This window comes from Fulmarus glacialis, unplaced genomic scaffold (assembly GCF_000690835.1).
Source record: "Fulmarus glacialis isolate BGI_N327 unplaced genomic scaffold, ASM69083v1 scaffold4533, whole genome shotgun sequence".
In the NCBI taxonomy this organism is placed as follows: domain Eukaryota; kingdom Metazoa; phylum Chordata; class Aves; order Procellariiformes; family Procellariidae; genus Fulmarus; species Fulmarus glacialis.
The window spans coordinates 4,655-17,291 of NW_009204776.1; the positions used below are offsets into that span (position 1 = coordinate 4,655).

General features: G+C 36.0%; 1 protein-coding gene across 1 annotated transcript in view; it reads left to right on the forward strand.

Moving 5' to 3' along the window:
• Positions 1-299: 299 nt before the first annotated feature.
• Positions 300-12,637, forward strand: part of LOC104074829 (utrophin-like) — a gene marked incomplete at its 5' end in the record, with an annotated part of 101,403 nt that continues 89,065 nt past the window's right edge. Inside the window, 6 exons of the mRNA XM_009575105.1 lie at positions 300-491; positions 2,346-2,518; positions 6,664-6,814; positions 8,194-8,369; positions 9,509-9,644; positions 11,813-11,962. Coding sequence (XP_009573400.1) covers positions 300-491; positions 2,346-2,518; positions 6,664-6,814; positions 8,194-8,369; positions 9,509-9,644; positions 11,813-11,962 — 978 coding nt within the window. The remainder of the gene's footprint in view (positions 492-2,345; positions 2,519-6,663; positions 6,815-8,193; positions 8,370-9,508; positions 9,645-11,812; positions 11,963-12,637) is intronic.

Sequence of the window (12,637 nt, forward strand, 5' to 3'; positions counted from 1 at the left end):
TAAGGATCAAGGTGAGAGAAACAGCAGTGCCCTTCCCACTCCCCAGACTTTTAATAAAAAATAATACAGAGTCATTGCAAAGCATGATATCTACTGTTTTCTAACTTCTTTTTTATAAATATAGAAACAGTTCTTTGCAGGACTTACAGCTTTCTGAATTTATGTAACTTTGCTAGAAAGGCCTTTGTTTTATCTTTTAATGTAGAAAAGTACCTATTCTGAATATAGTCTGCTGATTTGAGATTTTCTCATAAAATTGGTTGTTCTTTGAAATATAAAATGAATGTTCATGTTTTTAGGCAATCCCTGTCCAGCAGAGGTTAAAAGGCCCCTTTGCCACAGGGGTTAGGACCTTGCCTTTTTCAGCTGAATACTTGGTTGAAATCAACAAAGTCTTGCTGGCCATGGCTGATGTTGAACTGCTGCTGAATGCACCAGAGCTAAATACTGGGATCTACGAGGATTTTTCAACTCAGGAAGATGCACTGAAGGTACTTCATGCCTAAGCATTATATTCAGAGAGAAGAATGGGAGAAGGGAATAGCAGAAGAAAAAAGACCACCTTAGCGACTGATAGCTGTATTTGTATTTTTGCTCAGTATATACTGAATCAATATGCACTGAAAATTAAATAATAAGACAGTTTTGTGGCTAATTTTTCTTTTATGCAGAATCTAGATACAAAGTGGAGCAGCGTGGAAGCTGGATGGGAGGTTGGGGGAGAAGGGTTTGACTTCTTTTTTTCAAGAAACTGTTCTGTTTTTCATCATGTCATCTACATAATACATAGAGAAATGCTAAAGCCAATCTCCTTATGTTCCTGCTTGGTCTCCTTAATACAACTGCTGCTCTCTGTGTCCTGTGAAAACAATTGCTCACATGGGGAGAGGGAGAAAGGGAGATTCTTGACTTTTGTATGAAGCTGTATATGAGGCCACAAGACAATGGTACCTGTTCTGATTAGCAAAGCATCAATATGTGCTCAATTTTAAGCTCCCGTTTCTCCTTATTGCCAGCCAGTGTATTTACCTGTGTGATTAATGATGAGGAAGTAGTTAAGGATTTGCCCTTCTTCAAAAGGGGATGAAGAAAGTATGTTTGAAAATATTGAATCCTGCTGTCACATGTGAGTTAAGTATGTAGAAATCTGAGTCCTGGTTACTTTTGAGCATGCAAAGGAGCATGATACAGAGATTCCCACAAAAAACATCCATTCGAGTTGGGAATTGCACATAGTGTAGTGCAGTGTGGATATACCTCCCTGGGTTAGGAAGCATAGTGGGGTCCATGTGTCCTTATATTTGAGGTAGTCAAGCTTTGCCTCTCACCTAGAGCTAGATCAGCTGTTTCTGCAGCTCTTATACAGGTCCTTTAAAAGCTTTTCAGAATTTCAGTCCACTTTTCTGACCTGCTTTTCTTTATGCTGTGTTCATGCTTTCATTTTTCATATTTGTTTTTTGGCATAGTTTTCAAAAGCAAATAGGGAATGATGCCGACTTTTGACAAGGCGGGTGACTCTCTTGTTTTGTTGATGAGATTCTCTTGTCCCTGTTTACTCTGCTTCTGTGCTCCTTTTAAGTACAATTAGGAGTGTTTATGTTAAGATGGGTTTAAAATACTTCATTTTGGTGCAGGTGTCTCATCTGATTTTGAAATTTTGGTGTATTCTAAGGCTGTTTTCAGAAGAAGCAAATAGCAGAGCATAGAATTTTTAGAAGTGTTACTGTTTTAAATTCAAAAAGATAAATAAATTCCACCGTTTGCGTGGACTGTTTGTCCTCCGAATACCACAGCAGTCTTAAAACAGCATCTGGTTTAAAGGTATTTTCACATCATAGTCCAATGATATTTGAGATAGATTGCTTTAACTTCGTCATTTAAATCTAAAACTTTTACGTAGCTTATGCTTTTGCAGTTCTGTGCATATGGGAGCATAATAAAGTCATGTTTTGTGTTTCATTTTTCACATGAGAAAGGAATATGTACAGTGTCTTCATGACACAGGGGCAGATTTGTTTAATAATGAAGATACTGCTGTTTTGAGAAGTATGGCATGCCCCTTTACGTCAGGAACAGATTGGATATATAAAATATTTAATCCTCTTCATAAAAAACTGAGAAGGACACATGCTTAAAAAGGTGTGATGGACTATTCAGTTCAGTTGCTAAAACTGATGTAATCTGTAAACTGGTTATGGTCATGGTGTTAATGTAGATACTGATTTTTTTTTTTTTTGGAACAGTGTTTTGAAGAGATTACTTTTTGGTCTTTTTTTTAGGTTTTTTTTTTAATTTCTTGCTGCTGTTGACTTTACTAATGGCTTGTGTCATTACTGTGCTTGCAGAACATAAAAGATTATTTGGATAAACTTGGGGATCAAATTGCGGTCATACACGAGAAGCAGCCTGATGTTATATTAGAAGCATCTGGACCTGAGGCAATACAAATAGGAGATGCACTAACCCAGTTGAATGCGGAATGGGATAGAATTAATAGAATGTACAATGATCGTAAGTGGTAAGTCAAGGATATTTGGTTTCTGTGACCACGTGGTAAGTATTTTATGTACTTGAATACAAGCGTTTTACAAATGTACCCTAATGATGAAGAGTTCGGGAGTAATCAGCTTTAATATGTTAGTGTTACACAATAATTGCCAGGATTATTGAATGTTGAAACAGTTAACATGCAAATTGTAGTTTAGGTGCTTTTATGAACCTGACTGTTTTTACTTTGTAAAATAGAATATTTTGTTTATCAAACAAAGGTATCACAAAGCAAAGTTCTAGAAGAAAAATGTTGAGTAGGACATCTTTTAACAAAGCATTTAAGGCTGCTTTGAAGGAGGGATGGAGTTTGAAAGGATGAGTTCTTTAAAATACAGCACATATGATAGTTGCCAATAATCTTTGTTGTAAATAATTGAAGATGAGAGATGACCATATTAGAAAATTTTGTGGTTGAGAGAACAAGAGAATGTTGAAATTGATGCTTAAGAAAAATGTATTTCGTATTTCCTTTCTACAAAGATCAAATAGCTGTAATTTCACTTATGCCAAAAAAGTAGAAAAAAAGAAAAGCTAAACTAAGCTGTGATTTCTCCCTGCCCCTTACAGAAGATACTGTAAACAGAAAATGCCTTTTTATCTGAAACATGTTTAAATGTTTAAAAACAAACTCAATACCACTTAGTCAAACTTGGACAAGTGTGTCAGGCATCTTAAGTTGGAGTTGGTGAAAGTATGAAAGGTACGTATTTAGGAAGTTACCACTAAGCTGAAGGTACTCACGCTGCAAACAGCAGTAGACACTGAGATTGCTGCTATGCAAAAAACCCTTAATGACTGAAAATGATTTTATGAAACTTAAAATTAAATGCAAATGCTCATACTGTAGTTAATTTGCTTTTACAGTATTTGTTTTTTAATGGTGATATAAGGTAATGTTAATGCAGAAGTTCTGTAGAGCATAAAATAATGTCTAGCCGTGTTCACTTGCTTTGTAGCACCGGAAATCTGATAGCAAACACATTTGGTAGTGTATTTTGAAGAGATGTTTTTAGGAAGTGAGTATTACATAAGCTGATGTTTTCAATTCTTTCTCAGAGCACTGGTGTATGTGTAGGAATATAAAAATCGGTTGGTGATATTGTCTAAGCAGAGACTTCCAGAAATTCTGGGCCACTGATCAGTGAAGCATCAAGCTTTCTAATAACTCAGCAGGCACTGTTGTTTCACTGTTTTTTAATTTGAAAACGAACAGTGGTGCCAGCTGGGTACCACTTTCTGTGCTCTTGCTGGCTGCCTGGTCACCTGCTGTATTTGGAGACAACTGCTCCAGAATCTGGTGCCCATCTGTATTTATATGCCCGCAGCTATTTTGTTGTCTTCATAGGTATGACGCACACTAAGCTTTAGTTACGGCTTTTTCCCCCTGTAACTTAATTGAAAAGCTTTAACTAATATTATCCTTTTGTAAGTATAAGTACAATTTCATTTACTATTTAACCTTCATTTCATTAAGTAGCTAGGGTTAACCAGAAACTGAGTCTTCCCATTGAAAAAGGTAAGTGTGTCAAAGAGTAATAATTAGCTGGCAAAATGCAACAGATTACCTTCTCGGTTCACTGAATACAAATTAATCTTGAACTTGATGAAGTTTGTAAAGCTCTGCATCTTAATGAGAATAATATTGGGCGCAATTTTCATACAAAAGGGGCTACTGGACTATCAATTTAAGCTAAAATGGTATGTAGCTTCCTGAATGTATTAAGTGCTACAATTTTAATAGCAGGATATACTTTGAATAATGAAGACAGGATTAGTATTAATATTATTAAAATGCTGTATTTTGGCATTAGTATTTTTATCCCCTTTCTATTACTAAGAAGAATTTTTAACCAAGTTTATTCTTGCTTTTCCCAGTGTTGCCCTAAGTATAAGCAAGAAGGCTAGAAGACTCTATCTCCTTAATAATCTCTGTCTTTTTTCAATTTCTGATTTTGACAGAATTAGTAGAAACAATATCTAAAGTCTGTGGCAAAAGAATGATTTAGTTTTCAGAGGTAGTAATGATTTTGTGATTGAGTGCCAGCTAAGTAGTTAAACCTTTGATAAAAGCTATGATGTAGCCAAGCACAAATTGAATTAAACTCTACTTAGCAAAGCTTTTAAGTGTTCAGCTAAATCCAGTTGACTTCAATTTGACTTGAACATAAGTGTAAAGTAAAATGTGCGTGTGTTTTGTGTGCATGTATGTATGGGCTTAATGCTTTGTTGAGCTGTTTGTAACAATGCTGGTTTGCTAGTTCTGCTCCTTGTGCCATGGACTTTCCGCCAGTGCTAGAAGTGTTGGTGACTCGGGAATGAGCTGTGGTTTGGAAGCAAAGGAGGAGGCAAGGAGTAGCCAAATCTCGGTGCTGTAGTGACAGGACTTTGGTACTTTTATCTTTCAGCTGAGGCAGTCTGTAGTGAAACAGCAGCATGTGCATCTGGCTCAAAACCAGAGTGAAACTTCATCTCATTGCTCTGTAGGCTCACAACAGAAACGGCAGGAGTTAAAGCTTTGTATCTCAAAGTGTTCTCCTCTAAAATTCTAAAATTCTGGATTCTAAAAAAGTCACGTGTTCAAAACTCCCACAGAAACTTTCATTTTGAAGGAAGCCAATAAAATAGTCTTTTAAACTATTTTAAGTGCTTAGAATATCTCTTCTCATTAAATGTGGCATGAGATATTATCGTGAGGCAGCATGTTCAATTAGACTAAAAAGTACTTGAGAAATAAGAGGAGAATGAGATTTGGGGTCATTCTACAGGTTGGTCTAGTGTATTGAATTGAGATGTGTGCAGGAAACTGAAATGGTAGAACTAGGAGGTAGGGTCAGAAAAATTTAAGTAGAGATTTTTAAGGCTTTCTTCTTTATTAGAATTTGGCCCACATGAAGATTAATAATAACAAAAAAGTCCTGTATGTGCCAAGAAGTATGGATGTCTTGATAAAAATGGGATACAATTTTGATGAAAATAATCTTACTAGGAACTCTGGGATTGTTGAATTTAATTAACGAAGAAAATAGATGCAATGGTAGCTCTTTCAAGTTTGGTTTCAGATATCTTTGATGTTATGCTGCTAATTTCAGATTGCATCTGTATATAAGCAGTAATCCTGGAGTCTTTGCTGTTGGAATTGTTTAAGACAAAAATGATGGGCTGCAGATGAGATCTTTCATCTGTCACATTAGAGAGTCCTCTAATGAGGAGGAGACCTGGCCTCCTATGTCTTTAAAGACGATGACTTTTATTAGTTTGGAATGGCATACTATTCAGTCTGTTGATGTTGATGTAGATTTCATGTTTATCTCAAGTCCTGTGTCCTTTGAGACATCTGTCCTATTTGCTTTATAATGCTAATGTAGGGTTAGCAATGAACAAATAGAAAGCAAGCCACTCTCTCTGTGCCTTTCTGACGTGGTTTTCTTATTTAAGTCATGGGCTGTTTTTGTTAGTTTGTTAACATAGTAGAACTCTCATTTTAGTTAAAAACAACCTTCTGACAGTGATAATTCAGCCTGTTCCATGCTAGAAAATGTTGCTCTTCAAGTTAAGCTACGCGTTAATTTGAGGCTGCAAAGATGGTAATAATAACGAAACGCCTGGTAAATTATTGTGTGATTAAATCGTGTAAGACCTGCTTATGTGGGCCCACTGGTAATACAGTCAGTTCTATATAATCAAAATCACCTTCACTTACTAAATTCCAGGCACCAGCACCCCATGGTTTATGAATAAAAAAAAAATCCGAGCAATTAATCATCTTTCATGTTCCACACTGTCTGATATCTGAACTGTTTTATAATAAAGAAGAAAAGGCTTCTGCAGACCAATTTGATGCAGCTAATCAATCTTTATTTTTTAAGTGATAGAAACAAAAGTTTGCTTAGAACTGCCCTTTTTTCCTTCAACTGGAAGTTAATGACTGTCTGTGCTGTTGGCTTTTACCAGCTGCTACTATGTCAGGAAGCCCTCAGTACGGGGGGGCTTTGTTAACCAGGCTATATGATAGCCTTTCTGTTTCGCAAAGAAAGTTTCTACTCACTGAGTAGCAATCGTAGCCTTTTCACTGAAACGGTTTGGATAATCTTTCAATGCTTTGTTTTCAAACAGTTGCTTTGATAGAGCGATTGAGGCGTGGAGGCAGTTCCACTGTGATCTCAATGACCTCTCCCACTGGATAACGGAAGCTGAAGTGTTATTAGCCGATGCCCGTGGTCCAGATGGCAGCCTGGAGCTGCAGACAGCTGGGCTGCATCAGCAGGTATGTATGATTTGTGCAGAAAACAAGCAAGCTGGAAAAAGTCTAGATTTTTGTCTAAAATCCTGGTTTTCTATATAGACATATAGATTTGAAATGAGGCTGTGCAATTACACTTTAAAAAGAGGTAATTGTTAAAATTTCTTTTTCAATTGCGGTTTAAAATGATTCTTGGGGAAGACTCAACTCCTGCTTATAGTACGGGGTTTTATGATGACTCTTAGTATGGATGGGTTTGAGATAATTTGGTAATTCCAATGTTGGTGTAATTTTTGTTGTTTTATAAGTTTTGTTACAGCTTTAAAAATATGTTAATCAGTTAAGTAATCAGTTAAGAAATCCAGTATATTATTTCACTTACGTTCTACTCATAATTAAAAAAATGGACCCCAATAATGGTCAATTATAACTTAGCAAATTATTTTTTTAAACTAATGACTTTGAAGATCCTGCATTGTATAAGCAATCTAGAAAAAGAGAAGATTCCAATTTCAGATGTCTTAGGTTTGATTGTTTCAGACTTCAGTTCTGGAATTTAATTTCCTGATATCTTTCTAGTTCATCATTATGGAAGAGCAGACTTTTCTGTTTAGCTAAACTACTTTACTTCCTTTTAGATCAGGAGAATAAAACATAACTTTAAGGATCAGATTTTTTTTTCTTTTCTTTTGGGAATAACAGTTATCCAAGAGTTAGGTATGTGTTGCTAAAGAAATGTATGTTTTACCTAACATACAGTTTGTGTTTTATCCTTGTTGCTGCTTGGAGTTTTCTTCTAGGGCATTTCCCCTCTCTTTCTTGAATCATCTTATTCCTGATCTAGTTGCAAAGAAATTTTTACTAACAAGGTAAGGTGTTTTAGTGGTTAGGGATATTTGAAGGTTTGATCCTGACACCTTCTGATTTCTTTTAGTTTCATGGATTTTCTGTGATGTCTGGGGACTAGGGCAGCACAGCCATAATTATCCTAGCTAAAATACTGTTAATTTACAGAAATAGTCAGGGGCATAGGTTACAAAAAGAACTGGGTACTATCTGTTAGCACTACTAGAAAGTGCTGTACATTAAGAGGAAAGGAATCAAAAGTGAGTGTGGATTCTAGCACTGATAGTTTAAATGAATTCTTGTGATCCTAAGCAGTATTTGGTGGCCTGTTCTGTGTCATCATCTTTTTATGACACTCATTAGAAAATTGAACCAGATTCAACAACAGACTCTTAATAACTTAAATCAACAGCATCCGATATTAAGTAAGATGGCTTTAAGTGCCTGTTTTAGTAAAATAATATGCACCCAGGATTCATCCTGCATATTATGAGCCACAGATCAAAGTCACTTTAAGTCAGTAACAAAATTCTGTGAGGCTTTTATGTTTCTGACAGGAACTTGAAGAGGGGGTCAGCAGCCATCAGACCAGTGTTTCAGCATTGAACAGAACTGGGGAAGGCATCATACAGAAACTGTCTGCTACAGACGGGAGCTTCCTGGAGGAGAAGTTGGCGGGATTGAATAGACGCTGGAAAGCAATCACCGCGGAGGTCATGGATAGACAACAGAGGTAATAAGTTAATTAGAAATTTGGATGTCTGACCAGCTGTGATGAGGTGAATCTCATTTAGAAGACTCTGGGAGAGATAGTGTATCCTGTTGCACACTGTCATTAATCTGAATTTTCGTGACATTCAGACCTCTGTGTTTTGAACTGTCTTCTAACCAATTTCTCATAAATGCACCTGCAATTGACTGCTTAGTGAGTCTGTGTTTAACACAACCCACCAAATGACAACCACAAAACTTCTTTTCTTACGATTTTCCTTTGTTTTTAAAATCATTTCATTGCTGAGCCAGACTTTTTTAGGAAGGAATACTCAGCTACTTTCTCTGGCTGTAAGTACATTACCTTGATTTCTATTTTTGCATTGCCAAAGATACACTAATTGGAACACTTGTATTGTTCTTGAATTTCCACAATACTATAAAATAAGATCTTTAGGTCTGTGTTTGCAATGATTTAATCCATCTGACTTTTTCTGAACAAAATGAAAATCCATTTTGAAGTAGCCTTAAATTTACTTCAAAAGATCAAAGAGCAAGGTTGTCTGAGATAAATATAGAAATTTTCAGCATATCTTGGAATATAAGGTCCCCCCTCTGTTCTTACTGCTAAAAAATATGTAAGGATAAATCCCTGGAATTAATACTTATTTTTGGAGGCTATTTATATAATTATACGTTTTTAACATCTCCTGATACATTTAGAAATGTAGTAAGATTTTTCTTACTTATTTAGTTTGAGAAGTTCCATTAAAGCTTTGTGTGATTTAAGGAATTTTTCCCTTGGAGAATTTAGGGACATTTCTAATACTTTCACTAACAGTGGCCTTGTAGTGGCTTACAATGATTAGGCCTGAAGGTGTTGTCATACTGTCAGTTATGTTTAATGTTTTCTGCAGACTTTTAAAAGTCTATTTTGTGACTTTGGAACTGAAATTTATCTATTTTTAAGGTGGTAATATTAATTTGCAAGAATCTTGGGTTTTCATGATGAGGATAGAATCCTCTGAATACCAAAATGAATCCTTTAAAATCCTCCAACCACTGAAAAACACGTGACTATGTTACATCAGAAGTAATGTAGGACTGACGTGCTGTGTTCACTGCAGAAATGCATGTGGATTTTTTGTTCTCCTTTTTAAGGCTAAAAGGAGAGAATCAGCAGCTGATAGAGTACAGAAAGAAGCTGGCTGAGCTGCGTTGCTGGTTGGAAAATGTAGAAAATGCTCTGGACTCAAGGTTTACATTCAACCATGAAGAAAACTTGCGAGAATTACAGGCAAGATCGATTAGTGTGTATGTGTGTATGACATGTATGTCTTGTGCAAAGTATGAGGACATAGCTTTTGGGGAGGAGAATTTTCACATTGTAAATAGCCAAAGAAATATGATAGTTGTGTGAGGTAGTTTTGTGAGGTTACTTACACAGGCAAGATGCATCTTGTAATGAAGTTGAGTTGCGTAGATAACTATGTTATCTAGCCAGAGGATGGTGGCTATGTATCAGAAAGTGAGAAATATATGTACAACTGATAAAATTTAGTAAGTGGAATTTCACTGGAGATGATGTCCCCAAGTCAACTTTGTAACTGTGAAAACTTTAGCAAAAAGGCAATAAGCTTAAAATGGTAAGTAAGCATCATTGTCCCATTTACTGGCCAGCTTTAATCCTTTGTTACATGTGTAAGATTTTGTTTAACTTGCTTTTTAAACTATAAGGGTTTTGGTCATTTCAAGTAACTTGGGTGCATATGTATGTGTGTATTTTTCCTGTTTATTTTGTGTCTGGCTTTGACAACAAAATCCCTTTGGTTTGTAGGATGTGTGAAAGAAAATGTTTCTGGAATCCTAAAAGAATGAAGGAGTAGTCAACAAACATGTTTGCTCATTTTGTAAAAATTAGTAATTTAGAAAAAAAAACCAACCAACTTCTGCTAGATCAAATCAGGTGGAAAGGCTTGAACTTCCTACAAATGTGTATGAATGGTGGAAAATAGTTGCAGTTGTGTTTGCCTAAACAAATTGTCTCGTGTCAGTTGAGTAATGGCTGTCTAACTACCATGAAAGTTTAATTTTTCTTGTCATATACCTTAATATAGATGCCTGAAGTGAAAGGTAGAACCGGAATAAGGGGGGAAAGAGCAGAAGTTGCTAGAGAAACACTAGTAGAGAATTATTATGTACCAATTTGGCCCTGTGAAAGCAGGAATGTTAATTTTGGTTATGTGTATTAAAAAAAGGTGAGTTTGCAATAGAAGGTACTGAGTAAGATTGCTGGGCTTTTCAGGATGGTGAGGAACTCCTCATCTGCAAAGAGACTAGGCGCTTGCCTTGTTTTGACTAGTCAGATAAAGAACAGTGAGAAGGGATATGATGATGAGAATAAGAAAGCTTAGAGAAGATGAACTATTATTAAAGGCTGGTGTTAGGGAAGTGGGAATAACAGATAACTGATCAGTCAGGAATAAATAGTCTGGGAATGAGGAGACTTCTAAATAGAGCTTCTGGAGCAGCCTCCAATTAAAAAGGATATAACATCTTTAAAAAAAGAATTCTTTTAAGGTAGACACTTTAAAATTTAGGAAAGGCAGTATTTGATACAGTGCTTATTGTAGCAGGGTACTCTGTTCAATGATCTCCCTTCCAGGCCTGTGTTCCTGTCACTTTACTATGCACACCTCCATAATATTTGTGTAACAGACGTTAGTATACATATTGGGGTGGATAAATATGTGTACTTGCTATGGTAATTTTTTTATTCTCTTGCTTTAAAGACAAAATTTGTGATTCCTACTCCACAGTCCTTCCGGTCTATGGGCAAATGATAGCACAATTGATTTAAAGTCAGTGGGAATCCAAGCATAAGCTTTTTTTTTTGTTTTGCAGCGTCTGACCTGCACTTTCATGTTTAAAGAGACAGAAGGCTATGGGAGGTTGATCAAAATTAAGTTGTAAGGTTATGTTTAGTTTTTAAATACCTTTAGAGTACATTTCCTTAGGAGTGAAGTACCTTCTAGTGATCTACCATGTACTTGTATAATGTATGTCAGGAGTGGGCCCTTAGTTTTTTAATTTTTTTTTAAAATGAATGCAGGCAACAATTTTTATTGACAATGCGTTGCCTTTTGGATACACATGGTAAATCCAGAGGTGATCAAACAGAAGCATCTTGTGAGATGAGAATCAGTGTGCATGATATGAAGCTATATAGGTACCTTGGCTGTCTGCAGGTTTGTGGCTTTTTTCCAGTTAGCAATAAATGTTGATATTTGAATAAATGTTTTAATAATTTGTAGATAGAGCATAGAAACCAAAATAGAAGCTTTTCTGTTATATATTTCCAGGGTAATTTCTAAATATTGGAGTTACAAGAAAACTTCCTCCCCCTGCCCTTTACTTAAGCACGTATGCATTTTGCTTCAGTCTAAAACTCCTCTGTCCTTTCAGGTCTTAAGTGAAGAGATGGAAGTACAGGGAGACAAACTGGAATGGCTGAACAGAACTGAACCTGAAGTGCTTTTGGATAAAAATGTTGACCTTCAGGAAAAAGACAAACTTTCCGATTGCCTGCAGTCCCTCAACGTGAGGTGGAATAAGGTGTGCATTTCTTCAGCATTGGGTACCTGAATTTGAAAATGTAGTGGTGTACTCAGAATGGTTGTTTTCCTTTCCATGTATCTGTGACATGTACATAAAATGTCTTGGAAGCCATGCAGGCATGTTCAGGAAATGTGCCCCAATCTGTGTCTGTGTGAAAACACTGGTGGACACTTTTCCATCAGAATGAGTTAGTTTAGTTAGCTTAGGTTTTTTGTTGATTTTCTTTTGTATTGGCTTTCTTTTAAATAGTTGGATCAAAAATATTTCGCTTATTTGAGGCAAACAGTAGTGTATTAATTTGAAATTGAGAGAGCCACAATAAATCTTCGCTGTGTAGGAAAGTTGGATGTTTGCAGCAGTTAAGAGGAAAACGAAGCTGTGGTAAAGCTTAGTGAGAAAATCTTATCAAGTGTATCTGGGATTCTTCTTGAGTATAACTGCTGTAAATTAGAAGCTCTAGTGTTCAATCTCATTGGCAAGTGTATGAGAAGAAAAGAATTCACTAGTTGGAGTAAAACCAGTTTTTTTTCAAGCAGAGCATGGGGATCCAAATGAAAAAGGAATAGAATTATTTGGGATTATATTATGGATCAGGGCGGTAAGAATTTGTTGGGGAAAGGGGCTTTTGATACATCAGGGAAAGAAAAAATACCTGTTTTTACCTACCTAGCC